The sequence below is a fragment of the Anomaloglossus baeobatrachus genome, chromosome 1, assembly GCF_048569485.1.
Source record: "Anomaloglossus baeobatrachus isolate aAnoBae1 chromosome 1, aAnoBae1.hap1, whole genome shotgun sequence".
NCBI lineage: Eukaryota > Metazoa > Chordata > Amphibia > Anura > Aromobatidae > Anomaloglossus > Anomaloglossus baeobatrachus.
In genome coordinates, this window is record NC_134353.1 from 40,586,002 (window position 1) to 40,601,579 (window position 15,578).

General features: G+C 47.0%; 1 protein-coding gene across 3 annotated transcripts in view; it reads right to left on the minus strand.

Annotated features, from left to right (window-relative positions):
• The window catches only part of PTPRA (protein tyrosine phosphatase receptor type A), a 163,189-nt gene that overhangs the window by 3,656 nt on the left and 143,955 nt on the right, over positions 1-15,578 (minus strand). For all 3 annotated transcript variants that reach the window (XM_075346471.1, XM_075346487.1, XM_075346479.1), the window contains 2 exons: positions 1,498-1,632; positions 1,226-1,351 (listed from right to left, as the gene is read on the minus strand). In XM_075346471.1, the coding sequence (XP_075202586.1) occupies positions 1,226-1,351; positions 1,498-1,632 (261 nt within the window). The remainder of the gene's footprint in view (positions 1-1,225; positions 1,352-1,497; positions 1,633-15,578) is intronic.

Sequence of the window (15,578 nt, forward strand, 5' to 3'; positions counted from 1 at the left end):
GACAAGCAGAGTCCACCTGGAGAGGCGCCAAAGGACAAGCAGAGTCCACCTGGAGAGGCGCCAAAGGACAAGCAGAGTCCACCTGGAGAGGAGCCAAAGGACAAGCAGAGTCCACCTGGAGAGGCGCCAAAGGACAAGCAGAGTCCACCTGGAGAGGCGCCAAAGAACAAGCAGAGTCCAGCTGACGAGGTGCCAAAGGACAAGCAGAGTCCAGTTGACGAGGTGCCAAAGGACAAGCGGAGTCCACCTGGCGAGGAGGCAAAGGACAAGCGGAGTCCACCTGGCAAGGAGCCAAAGGACAAGCAGAGTCCACCTGGCAAGGAGCCAAAGGACAAGCAGAGTCCACCTGGCAAGGAGCCAAAGGAAAAGCGGAGTCCACCTGGCAAGGAGCCAAAGGAAAAGCGGAGTCCACCTGGCAAGGAGCCAAAGGACAAGTGGAGTCCACCTAGCAAGGAGCCAAAAGGACAAGTGGAGTCCACCTGGCAAGGAGCCAAAAGGACAAGTGGAGTCCACCCGGCAAGGAGCCAAAGGACAAGTGGAGTCCACCCGGCAAGGAGCCAAAGGACAAGTGGAGTCCACCCGGCAAGGAGCCAAAGGACAAGTGGAGTCCACCCGGCAAGGAGCCAAAGGACAAGTGGAGTCCACCCAGCAAGGAGCCAAAGGACAAGTGGAGTCCACCCGGCAAGGAGCCAAAGGACAGAGTCCAATTGTTATATGCTCCAAGGGACGAGTAGAGTCCCAAAAGTCAAGCGGAGTCAACCTGGCAAAAACCTAAAAGACAAGTGGAGGCCACCTTCTAGTGCTACAAACAATAAACTGATCTTCCCCTGCCGAATATCCAAAGACAATGCGAATACACTTGGCAAAGCTTTAAAAGTAAGATGGAGTCACCCTGTCTAAGCCCTAAAGACACTTTCCAAGGGCACAAAGCATAAACGGAGGCCTCCTGCAGAGGCAGCAAAGATAAGTGGAGTAGAGTTGTGGAGGCCCAAACTAAAAGCCCAATTGTTGAAGCTCCAAATGGGAACTGGTGTTCCCCCCAGCCAAGGTCCTAAAAGACCACATAAGCCCATGAATTGATGCTGCAAAAGACAAGTGGAGTCCAGGTGCCTGAAGGCCTGAAGAGCAGTGCTGATTACCGTCCTTGGCCCAAGATCACCACACATTCACCAGCATCCCAATGACCGGAGCAGAGAATCTGGTGGAGCCTGGTGGGCGTGCTCACCCGGGTGTTGGTGACCAGTAGATCTCGCACCGTGTAGCTCTCACACTCCTCCTCTTTCTTCAGTTCTATAGTGATGTCCCCGAGTGGCATGACGCCCTCTGACGGCCAATACTGCGCACACTTCTCCTGTAAGGAGGCAGAAAACAAGAACATATGGTCAGCTCAAGACTCCCCCCGAGGAGACGGATAGCCGAGAGGTCGACGGCCACCCAAAAACTATTCTCAGGAGTGAAGGATGATGGTGGCATTTTCCACCTCTCGTTAACCCTTACTTGTCCTCTTTCCTCCAGCTCGGTTAACATGACGATAGAACACGACTTCCACTCCCAGATCATCCTCCAGAAGTCCTCCATGGTGTGACGCAGGGGGCCCTGGCTCGCAATGTACGAGTCCTTCTGCCTGTAACCCTGAAAGGATAAAAGACAGGCCTGAGAGAGCGCCCTCCTGTGTCAGAGAGGTCACAGGGCAACGTCAATGAATAGTAAGCATTGTCGGACTATCACCCTCACCACCAGCATAGTGTCCGACATTCGACCATGTAAAAAGGCTGCTGACTATCAGTCGCTCTATGGCCATTCAAGGGTCATGAAACTCATGGATGGGCCACAGAGACCCCTCCTCCGGATAGTGAGCCCCCGCTAATATTTCAATATACAGTCATAAAAGCAAATGTAGGATTTACCATAAACAAACAGGAACAAAAGGGCAGCCCCCCCCCAAGGGAGACATCGGGGCCGCACCACCGATAATCTGTAGAACATTTAATCATTGGGTTCCCATGGTGCAAAACCTGCGACACCGGAAAAACGGAGCAATATAGAAAGTACACACCTATGGATGGAATAACATCACCCCCCCCCCCCCCCAGCATTGTCAGCGAGACAAAGGCATCACAACGTCAATATGGGAAGAACATAGAATGAGGCCTAAAAAAACAAAATATATGTAAAAATGGTTAAAAATCCACTTAAAGGTTTTTTTTTTACCTAAATGAATGTATATTGTGCTAAAAATCACTTTTGCAACTGGGTTTCTACAGCCTCTGTGGTGCACAGTCTGATTCTGGCTGCAGGAGGAGTTAACAGAGAATCCTTCAGTGAGCTCCTTTTAAAGCGACAGCTTCTGACTTATAAGTCTTTTTCTGAGCTCCTCTCAGATGATTTATGACCACATCAAAGTTGAATATGCAGAACCTGTAGCTTGCAATGTGCAAAATCAGTAATAAAACAGTTGGAAACATTAAAGTAGTTGTCCGACATGAACTGAAAAATTTTTGTTAAGCTAATCTGCGCTGTATTGTCATATAAAACACCCCTACATTGTTATTTTTTGTTTTCTACCTTTTGTTCCTCTTGAATTCACCCTTTATTCTCTGCAGCTCTTTGTTTACATTCAGCTCCAACAAACTGACCTCTTCCTGTGCAAAACCTCCCAGTCAGAGCTGTCACCGCCCGGCCTCAGTGTCCAGCCGCACCCCAGTGTCCAGCCGCACCCCAGTGTCCATCCCCACCCCAGTGTCCAGCCCCACCCCAGTGTCCAGCCCCACCCCAGTGTCCAGCCCCACCCCAGTGTCCAGCCCCACCCCAGTGTCCAGCCCCACCCCAGTGTCCAGCCCCACCCCAGTGTCCAGCCCCACCCCAGTGTCCAGCCCCACCCCAGTGTCCAGCCGCACCCCAGTGTCCAGCCGCACCCTCTGCCCGCCCCCTGCACACACATTCCCTGTCAGTATATTCTGCCCCAGCACTGACCTGTTATCACTACAGCATTGCAAATAACAGTCCCACATCAGGCTCTGCACCCCACACCACATTGGGCTCTGCACCGCACACATATGGCTCTGCACCGCACACGCACACATATGGCTCTGCACCCCACACCACATTGGGCTCTGCACCGCACACATATGGCTCTGCACCACACACGCACACATATGGCTCTGCACCCCACACCACATTGGGCTCTGCACCGCACACATATGGCTCTGCACCGCACACATATGGCTCTGCACCCCAAACCACATTGGGCTCTGCACCACACACGCACACATATGGCTCTGCACCCCACACCACATATGGCTCTGCACCGCACACGCACACATATGGCTCTGCACCCCACACCACATTGTGCTCTGCACCGCACACGCACACATATGGCTCTGCACTGCACACGCACAGGGCTCTGCACCGCACACGCACAGGGCTCTGCACCGCACACGCACAGGGCTCTGCACCGCACACGCACAGGGCTCTGCACCGCACATGCACACATATGGCTCTGCACCGCACACATATATGGCTCTGCACCACACATGCACACACATGGCTCTGCACCGCACACATATGGCTCTGCACCGCACACAAATGGCTCTGCACACGCACACATATGGCTCTGCACCGCACACATATGGCTCTGCACCGCACACATATGGCTCTGCACCGCACACATATGGCTCTGCACCGCACACATATGGCTCTGCACCGCACACATATGGCTCTGCACCGCACACATATGGCTCTGCACCGCACACATATGGCTCTGCACCGCACACATATGGCTCTGCACCGCACACATATGGCTCTGCACCGCACACATATGGCTCTGCACCGCACACGCACACATATGGCTCTGCACCGCACACATATGGCTCTGCACCGCACACGCACGGCTCTGCACCGCACACGCACACATATGGCTCTGTACCGCATGCGGCCCTCTGTACCGCACGCGGCGCTCTGCACCGCCCCCCCCCCCCCCCCACCATCCCCCATCCCCATCGGGAACACCTGTAGGGAGTACATACTCACCCGTCCTCGGTCCCCGCCGCTCCTGCACGTTCGCACGCTGTCTGTGCTCTGGCCATATCAGCACAGTAGTGACGTCACCGCTGTGCTGAAGAGAGCACAGACAACGGGAGGGACAGTGATGGGAAGCAGCGCTGCGCTGCTTCCCATCAGCACTTTCAAATGTACCGGCATCTGTGATCTGTGATGCCGGTATATTTGAATGTGTGATCCTGAGCAGGGGCCCGGTGCTGGTGCTGACACCACAGCAGCCGCCGCCAGGCCCCTCCCCCAGGTCACGGACCCCACAGCAGTGCAGGGGGAGGTTGTGGGCAGAGTATGGGGTGGGGGGAATGTGTGGGAGGGTGCAGGGAAGGGGGCGGGGCTCATCGCACTGTACAGCCCAGCAGGGCGGTAACCTGCTGTTCCAGATTTGCATGTCAACATGGCCCTGCCCATGTCGACATGAAATGACCGGAAGCAGCAAAATCGCGGCAGGAGCGGTCACATGACCGCTCTGAGCCGGGGGACGGGGGAGAGGGGCTGACAGCAGGGCAGGTAAGTGCTCACTATCTACTTACCTGACCCAATGTAGCCCAATAGGGTAATAAAAAAAAAAAAAAAAGTCAAAAGAAGCCGGATAACACCTTTAATTTTTAGCACCAAATACATGGACGGGAAAAGGTTGTACAAATTTACTTAAAAAAGGTGTTTTGAGGTGCTTTGTGACAGTTTCCAGATTTCGGGGGCTCTCTCAATAATAAGGGGGAGGAATTTCCATTCTCTGAATGCAAGCAGAGATCTTGAAAATACTAAATTAAAAGGGAAAATATAACATGTACTACTAAACGGGGTAATCTAGTAGTAGCATGTGTGCGCCGATGATGCTCTGCGGCCATATGGCACATGTAAAGGAGACCATTGTTTATTACTAAGTGTAGTATCACTGGTTGAAACGTTCTTACTTCTCTATACAATGATACATCCAGTGGGTTGTGCTGCAGTGTAAAGGAGGTAGGATACAGCAGCATGAAGAAGATAGGTTTCAGACTATGGCAGACTCCAGTAAACAATGTAAGCTAAGCTGGAGCCATTGATCATACCATAGCAGTAACCCAACAAGATCATAGTAGTAACCTAACGAAGAAAGTAAATATTAAAGGGGACCTGTCACTCGTCATAAACATGTAATGGTTTCCCCTGGTGTAAACGCCGCTCTTCTCCCGAATCCGGCGATGTTTTTCTTTTGTTTCTACGCCTCTCCATTCCGGAGATATCCCCTCTTCTTCCTTGTATGTAAATTTGGTCTCGTTTACCAAGAAGGCGTGGTCATCAAGAAGAGACGGCCACGCCCACATCGCTTTAAAAAGCCAATTTACATAAAAGATAATGGAGGCTGTATCTTGGGGAAGGAGTGGAGTAGAAACGAAAGAAATACATTGCCAGACTCAGGAGAACGGTGGCATTTACACCAGACATAAACATTACATATTTATGGCGAGTGACAAGTCCCCTTTAAGGGACCCCCAACTTTTGGGTTTATTTGTATTCACCAGAAAAACAAGTGCTTTTTCTTCTCTTTACAGAAAAGTGGAGCGACTCGCTTAGTAAATAGCGGCAGATTACGCACACCACGCTGATAAATAAATCACACTTCTATTTCGGAGCGGTAAACAACTCAAAAATGGCAAACACCCCCCCCCCCCTCCCCGGGCAGAACAAGCGCACATTACTGACCCCCACAACGAGGAAAGGGGTAATCACCAATCAGTCTGCCATAAATAAAATATAAGCCGGATGAATGGGGGACAGTGTGCTCATACTAAACATCGCAATCAGGCCAGAGCCGGGGGACGTGACCGCAGGTCTGGGCGCAGCGGAGGGGACGCACCAAAACAGCAAAAGGTCATTCTTCAATTTATTTTTTTAAGATGCTGAATGAACCCTCCACAATAATAGCTGACGCTCTGCGGTGGAAGGGGGTCCGAGGAACTGGATTCCATCACATAGGCTGTACTGTCTCTTTAAATGGAGAGTAACCCATTCTATGCTGGTCCTCACCACCAACGGCCGATCCACCAAGGACGTAATTTATAAAAGGCTTCCTCCTCATTATCAACTAGCAGTTCACCCTCTAGCACCAGCAGAACAGTGAGTGCAGCTCTGGAGTATAATACAGGAGGTAACTCAGGACCAGTAATGTAATGTATGTACACAGTGACTGCACCAGCAGAATAGTGAGTGCAGCTCTGGAGTATAATACAGGAGGTAACTCAGGATCAGTAATGTATTGTATGTACACAGCGACTGCACCAGCAGAATAGTGAGTGCAGCTCTGGAGTATAATACAGGAGGTAACTCAGGATCAGTAATGTAATGTATGTACACAGTGACTGCACCAGCAGAATAGTGAGTGCAGCTCTGGAGTATAATACAGGAGGTAACTCAGGATCAGTAATGTAATGTATGCACACAGTGACTGCCCCAGCAGAATAGTGAGTGCAGCTCTGGCGTATAATACAGGAGGTAACTCAGGATCAGTAATGTAATGTATGTACACAGTGACTGCACCAGCAGAATAGTGAGTGCAGCTCTGGAGTATAATACAGGAGGTAACTCAGGATCAGTAATGTAATGTATGCACACAGTGACTGCACCAGCAGAATAGTGAGTGCAGCTCTGGAGTATAATACAGGAGGTAACTCAGGATCAGTAATGTAATGTATGTACACAGTGACTGCACCAGCAGAATAGTGAGTGCAGCTCTGGGGTATAATACAGGATGTAACTCAGGATCAGTAATGTAATGTATGTATACAGTAACTGCACCAGCAGAATAGTGAGTGCTGCTCTGGAGTATAATACAGGAGAGAGCTCAGGATCAGTAATGTAATGTATGTACACAGTGACTGCACCAGCAGAATAGTGAGTGCAGCTCTGGAGTATAATACAGGAGGTAACTCAGGATCAGTAATGTAATGTATGTACACAGTAACTGCACCAGCAGAATAGTGAGTACAGCTCTGGAGTATAATACAGGAGGTAACTCAGGATCAGTAATGTAATGAATGTACACAGTGACTGCACCAGCAGAATAGCGAGTGCAGCTCTGGAGTATAATACAGGAGAGAGCTCAGGATCAGTAATGTAATGTATGTACACAGTGACTGCACCAGCAGAATAGTGAGTGCAGCTCTGGAGTATAATACAGGAGGTAACTCAGGATCAGTAATGCAATGTATGTACACAGTGACTACACCAGCAGTATAGTGAGTGCAGCTCTGGAGTATAATACAGGAGGTAACTCAGGATCAGTAATGTAATGTATGTACACAGTGACTGCACCAGCAGAATAGTGAGTGCAGCTCTGGAGTATAATACAGGAGGTAACTCAGGATCAGTAATGTAATGTATGTACACAGTGACTGCACCAGCAGAATAGTGAGTGCAGCTCTGGAGTATAATACAGGAGGTAACTCAGGATCAGTAATGTAATGTATGTACACAGTGACTGCCCCAGCAGAATATTGAGTGCAGCTCTGGGGTATAATACAGGAGGTAACTCAGGATCAGTAATGTAATGTATGTACACAGTGACTGCACCAGCAGAATAGTGAGTGCAGCTCTGGAGTATAATACAGGAGGTAACTCAGGATCAGTAATGTATGTACACAGTGACTGCACCAGCAGAATAGTGAGTGCAGCTCTGGAGTATAATACAGGAGGTAACTCAGGATCAGTAATGTAATGTATGTACACAGTGACTGCACCAGCAGAATAGTGAGTGCAGCTCTGGAGTATAATACAGGAGGTAACTCAGGATCAGTAATGTATGTACACAGTGACTGCACCAGCAGAATAGCGAGTGCAGCTCTAGAGTATAATACAGGAGAGAGCTCAGGATCAGTAATGTAATGTATGTACACAGTGACTGCACCAGCAGTATAGTGAGTGCAGCTCTGGAGTATAATACAGGAGAGAGCTCAGGATCAGTAATGTAATGTATGTACACAGTGACTGCACCAGCAGAATAGTGAGTGCAGCTCTGGAGTATAATACAGGAGGTAACTCAGGATCAGTAATGTAATGTATGTACACAGTGACTGCACCAGCAGAATAGTGAGTGCAGCTCTGGAGTATAATACAGGAGGTAACTCAGGATCAGTAATGTATGTACACAGTGACTGCACCAGCAGAATAGCGAGTGCAGCTCTGGAGTATAATACAGGAGAGAGCTCAGGATCAGTAATGTAATGTATGTACACAGTGACTGCACCAGCAGTATAGTGAGTGCAGCTCTGGAGTATAATACAGGAGAGAGCTCAGGATCAGTAATGTAATGTATGTACACAGTGACTGCACCAGCAGAATAGTGAGTGCAGCTCTGGAGTATAATACAGGAGGTAACTCAGGACCAGTAATGTAATGTATGTACACAGTGACTGCACCAGCAGAATAGCGAGTGCAGCTCTGGAGTATAATACAGGAGGTAACTCAGGATCAGTAATGTAATGTATGTACACAGTGACTGCACCAGCAGAATAGTGAGTGCAGCTCTGGAGTATAATACAGGAGGTAACTCAGGATCAGTAATGTATGTACACAGTGACTGCACCAGCAGAATAGTGAGTGCAGCTCTGGAGTATAATACAGGAGGTAACTCAGGATCAGTAATGTAATGTATGTACACAGTGACTGCACCAGCAGAATAGCGAGTGCAGCTCTGGAGTATAATACAGGAGGTAACTCAGGATCAGTAATGTAATGTATGTACACAGTGACTACACCAGCAGTATAGTGAGTGCAGCTCTGGAGTATAATACAGGAGGTAACTCAGGATCAGGAATGTAATGTATGTACACAGTTACTGCACCAGCAGAATAGTGAGTGCAGCTCTGGAGTATAATACAGGAGGTAACTCAGGATCAGTAATGTATGTACACAGTGACTGCACCAGCAGAATAGTGAGTGCAGCTCTGGAGTATAATACAGGAGAGAGCTCAGGATCAGTAATGTAATGTATGTACACAGTGACTGCACCAGCAGAATAGTGAGTGCAGCTCTGGAGTATAATACAGGAGGCAACTCAGGATCAGTAATGTAATGTATGTACACATTGACTGCACCCGCAGAATAGTGAGTGCAGCTCTGGAGTATAATACAGGAGGTAACTCAGGATCAGTAATGTAATGTATGTACACAGTGACTGCACCAGCAGAATAGCGAGTGCAGCTCTGGAGTATAATACAGGAGGTAACTCAGGATCAGTAATGTAATGTATGTACACAGTGACTACACCAGCAGTATAGTGAGTGCAGCTCTGGAGTATAATACAGGAGGTAACTCAGGATCAGTAATGTAATGTATGTACACAGTTACTGCACCAGCAGAATAGTGAGTGCAGCTCTGGAGTATAATACAGGAGGTAACTCAGGATCAGTAATGTATGTACACAGTGACTGCACCAGCAGAATAGTGAGTGCAGCTCTGGAGTATAATACAGGAGAGAGCTCAGGATCAGTAATGTAATGTATGTACACAGTGACTGCACCAGCAGAATAGTGAGTGCAGCTCTGGAGTATAATACAGGAGGCAACTCAGGATCAGTAATGTAATGTATGTACACATTGACTGCACCCGCAGAATAGTGAGTGCAGCTCTGGAGTATAATACAGGAGGTAACTCAGTATCAGTAATGTAATGTATGTACACAGTGACTGCACCAGCAGAATAGTGAGTGCAGCTCTGGAGTATAATACAGGAGGTAACTCAGGATCAGTAATGTAATGTATGTACACAGTGACTGCACCAGCAGAATAGTGAGTGCAGCTCTGGGGTATAATACAGGAGGTTACTCAGGATCAGTAATGTATGTACACAGTGACTGCACCAGCAGAATAGTGAGTGCAGCTCTGGAGTATAATACAGAAGGTAACTCAGGATCAGTAATGTAATGTATGTACACAGTGACTGCACCAGCAGAATAGTGAGTGCAGCTCTGGAGTATAATACAGGAGGTAACTCAGGATCAGTAATGTAATGTATGTACACAGTGACTGCACCAGCAGAATAGTGAGTGCAGCTCTGGGGTATAATACAGGAGGTTACTCAGGATCAGTAATGTATGTACACAGTGACTGCACCAGCAGAATAGTGAGTGCAGCTCTGGAGTATAATACAGGAGGTAACTCAGGATCAGTATTGTAATGTATGTACACAGTGACTGCACCAGCAGAATAGTGAGTGCAGCTCTGGAGTATAATACAGGAGGTAACTCAGGATCAGTAATGTAATGAATGTACACAGTGACTGCACCAGCAGAATAGCGAGTGCAGCTCTGGAGTATAATACAGGAGAGAGCTCAGGATCAGTAATGTAATGTATGTACACAGTGACTGCACCAGCAGAATAGTGAGTGCAGCTCTGGAGTATAATACAGGAGGTAACTCAGGATCAGTAATGCAATGTATGTACACAGTGACTACACCAGCAGTATAGTGAGTGCAGCTCTGGAGTATAATACAGGAGGTAACTCAGGATCAGTAATGTAATGTATGTACACAGTGACTGCACCAGCAGAATAGTGAGTGCAGCTCTGGAGTATAATACAGGAGGTAACTCAGGATCAGTAATGTAATGTATGTACACAGTGACTGCACCAGCAGAATAGTGAGTGCAGCTCTGGAGTATAATACAGGAGGTAACTCAGGATCAGTAATGTAATGTATGTACACAGTGACTGCCCCAGCAGAATATTGAGTGCAGCTCTGGGGTATAATACAGGAGGTAACTCAGGATCAGTAATGTAATGTATGTACACAGTGACTGCACCAGCAGAATAGTGAGTGCAGCTCTGGAGTATAATACAGGAGGTAACTCAGGATCAGTAATGTATGTACACAGTGACTGCACCAGCAGAATAGTGAGTGCAGCTCTGGAGTATAATACAGGAGGTAACTCAGGATCAGTAATGTAATGTATGTACACAGTGACTGCACCAGCAGAATAGTGAGTGCAGCTCTGGAGTATAATACAGGAGGTAACTCAGGATCAGTAATGTATGTACACAGTGACTGCACCAGCAGAATAGCGAGTGCAGCTCTGGAGTATAATACAGGAGAGAGCTCAGGATCAGTAATGTAATGTATGTACACAGTGACTGCACCAGCAGAATAGCGAGTGCAGCTCTTGAGTATAATACAGGAGAGAGCTCAGGATCAGTAATGTAATGTATGTACACAGTGACTGCACCAGCAGAATAGTGAGTGCAGCTCTGGAGTATAATACAGGAGGTAACTCAGGATCAGTAATGTAATGTATGTACACAGTGACTACACCAGCAGTATAGTGAGTGCAGCTCTGGAGTATAATACAGGAGGTAACTCAGGATCAGTAATGTAATGTATGTACACAGTGACTGCACCAGCAGAATAGTGAGTGCAGCTCTGGAGTATAATACAGGATGTAACTCAGGATCAGTAATGTAATGTATGTACACAGTGACTGCACCAGCAGAATAGTGAGTGCAGCTCTGGAGTATAATACAGGAGGCAACTCAGGATCAGTAATGTATGTACACAGTGACTGCACCAGCAGAATAGTGAGTGCAGCTCTGGAGTATAATACAGGAGAGAGCTCAGGATCAGTAATGTAATGTATGTACACAGTGACTGCACCAGCAGAATAGTGAGTGCAGCTCTGGAGTATAATACAGGAGGCAACTCAGGATCAGTAATGTAATGTATGTACACATTGACTGCACCCGCAGAATAGTGAGTGCAGCTCTGGAGTATAATACAGGAGGTAACTCAGGATCAGTAATGTAATGTATGTACACAGTAACTGCACCAGCAGAATAGTGAGTGCAGCTCTGGAGTATAATACAGGAGGTAACTCAGGATCTGTAATGTAATGAATGTACACAGTGACTGCACCAGCAGAATAGCGAGTGCAGCTCTGGAGTATAATACAGGAGGTAACTCAGGATCAGTAATGTAATGTATGTACACAGTGACTGCACCAGCAGAATAGTGAGTGCAGCTCTGGAGTATAATACAGGAGGTAACTCAGGATCAGTAATGTATGTACACAGTGACTGCACCAGCAGAATAGTGAGTGCAGCTCTGGAGTATAATACAGGAGGTAACTCAGGATCAGTAATGTAATGTATGTACACAGTGACTGCACCAGCAGAATAGCGAGTGCAGCTCTGGAGTATAATACAGGAGGTAACTCAGGATCAGTAATGTAATGTATGTACACAGTGACTACACCAGCAGTATAGTGAGTGCAGCTCTGGAGTATAATACAGGAGGTAACTCAGGATCAGTAATGTAATGTATGTACACAGTTACTGCACCAGCAGAATAGTGAGTGCAGCTCTGGAGTATAATACAGGAGGTAACTCAGGATCAGTAATGTATGTACACAGTGACTGCACCAGCAGAATAGTGAGTGCAGCTCTGGAGTATAATACAGGAGAGAGCTCAGGATCAGTAATGTAATGTATGTACACAGTGACTGCACCAGCAGAATAGTGAGTGCAGCTCTGGAGTATAATACAGGAGGCAACTCAGGATCAGTAATGTAATGTATGTACACATTGACTGCACCCGCAGAATAGTGAGTGCAGCTCTGGAGTATAATACAGGAGGTAACTCAGGATCAGTAATGTAATGTATGTACACAGTGACTGCACCAGCAGAATAGCGAGTGCAGCTCTGGAGTAGAATACAGGAGGTAACTCAGGATCAGTAATGTAATGTATGTACACAGTGACTACACCAGCAGTATAGTGAGTGCAGCTCTGGAGTATAATACAGGAGGTAACTCAGGATCAGTAATGTAATGTATGTACACAGTTACTGCACCAGCAGAATAGTGAGTGCAGCTCTGGAGTATAATACAGGAGGTAACTCAGGATCAGTAATGTATGTACACAGTGACTGCACCAGCAGAATAGTGAGTGCAGCTCTGGAGTATAATACAGGAGAGAGCTCAGGATCAGTAATGTAATGTATGTACACAGTGACTGCACCAGCAGAATAGTGAGTGCAGCTCTGGAGTATAATACAGGAGGCAACTCAGGATCAGTAATGTAATGTATGTACACATTGACTGCACCCGCAGAATAGTGAGTGCAGCTCTGGAGTATAATACAGGAGAGAGCTCAGGATCAGTAATGTAATGTATGTACACAGTGACTGCACCAGCAGAATAGTGAGTGCAGCTCTGGGGTATAATGCAGGAGGTAACGCAGGATCAGTAATGTAATGTATGTACACAGTGACTGCACCAGCAGAATAGTGAGTGCAGCTCTGGAGTATAATACAGGAGGTAACTCAGGATCAGTAATGTAATGTATGTACACAGTGACTGCACCAGCAGAATAGTGAGTGCAGCTCTGGGGTATAATACAGGAGGTTACTCAGGATCAGTAATGTATGTACACAGTGACTGCACCAGCAGAATAGTGAGTGCAGCTCTGGAGTATAATACAGGAGGTAACTCAGGATCAGTAATGTAATGTATGTACACAGTGACTGCACCAGCAGAATAGTGAGTGCAGCTCTGGGGTATAATACAGGAGGTTACTCAGGATCAGTAATGTATGTACACAGTGACTGCACCAGCAGAATAGTGAGTGCAGTTCTGGAGTATAATACAGGAGAGAGCTCAGGATCAGTAATGTAATGTATGTACACAGTGACTGCACCAGCAGAATAGTGAGTGCAGCTCTGGAGTATAATACAGGAGGTAACTCAGGATCAGTAATGTAATGTATGTACACAGTGACTGCACCAGCAGAATAGTGAGTGCAGCTCTGGGGTATAATACAGGAGGTTACTCAGGATCAGTAATGTATGTACACAGTGACTGCACCAGCAGAATAGTGAGTGCAGCTCTGGAGTATAATACAGGAGGTAACTCAGGATCAGTAATGTAATGTATGTGCACAGTGACTGCACCAGCAGAATAGTGAGTGCAGCTCTGGAGTATAATACAGGAAGTAACTCAGGATCAGTAATGTAATGTATGTACACAGTGACTGCACCAGCAGAATAGTGAGTGCAGCTCTGGAGTATAATACAGGAGGTAACTCAGTATCAGTAATGTAATGTATGTACACAGTGACTGCACCAGCAGAATAGTGAGTTCAGCTCTGGAGTATAATACAGGAGGTAACTCAGGATCAGTAATGTAATGTATGTACACAGTGACTGCACCAGCAGAATAGTGAGTGCAGCTCTGGAGTATAATACAGGAGGTAACTCAGGATCAGTAATGTAATGTATGTACACAGTGACTGCACCAGCAGAATAGTGAGTGCAGCTCTGGGGTATAATACAGGAGGTTACTCAGGATCAGTAATGTATGTACACAGTGACTGCACCAGCAGAATAGGGAGTGCAGCTCTGGAGTATAATACAGGAGGTAACTCAGGATCAGTATTGTAATGTATGTACACAGTGACTGCACCAGCAGAATAGTGAGTGCAGCTCTGGGGTATAATACAGGAGGTTACTCAGGATCAGTAATGTATGTACACAGTGACTGCACCAGCAGAATAGTGAGTGCAGCTCTGGAGTATAATACAGGAGGTAACTCAGGATCAGTAATGTAATGTATGTACACAGTGACTGCACCAGCAGAATAGCGAGTGCAGCTCTGGAGTATAATACAGGAGGTAACTCAGGATCAGTAATGTAATGTATGTACACAGTGACTACACCAGCAGTATAGTGAGTGCAGCTCTGGAGTATAATACAGGAGGTAACTCAGGATCAGTAATGTAATGTATGTATACAGTTACTGCACCAGCAGAATAGTGAGTGCAGCTCTGGAGTATAATACAGGAGGTAACTCAGGATCAGTAATGTATGTACACAGTGACTGCACCAGCAGAATAGTGAGTGCAGCTCTGGAGTATAATACAGGAGAGAGCTCAGGATCAGTAATGTAATGTATGTACACAGTGACTGCACCAGCAGAATAGTGAGTGCAGCTCTGGAGTATAATACAGGAGGCAACTCAGGATCAGTAATGTAATGTATGTACACATTGACTGCACCCGCAGAATAGTGAGTGCAGCTCTGGAGTATAATACAGGAGAGAGCTCAGGATCAGTAATGTAATGTATGTACACAGTGACTGCACCAGCAGAATAGTGAGTGCAGCTCTGGAGTATAATACAGGAGGTAACTCAGGATCAGTAATGTAATGTATGTACACAGTGACTGCACCAGCAGAATAGTGAGTGCAGCTCTGGGGTATAATGCAGGAGGTAACGCAGGATCAGTAATGTAATGTATGTACACAGTGACTGCACCAGCAGAATAGTGAGTGCAGCTCTGGAGTATAATACAGGAGGTAACTCAGGATCAGTAATGTAATGTATGTACACAGTGACTGCACCAGCAGAATAGTGAGTGCAGCTCTGGAGTATAATACAGGAGGTAACTCAGGATCAGTAATGTAATGTATGTACACAGTGACTGCACCAGCAGAATAGTGAGTGCAGCTCTGGGGTATAATACAGGAGGTTACTCAGGATCAGTAATGTATGTACACAG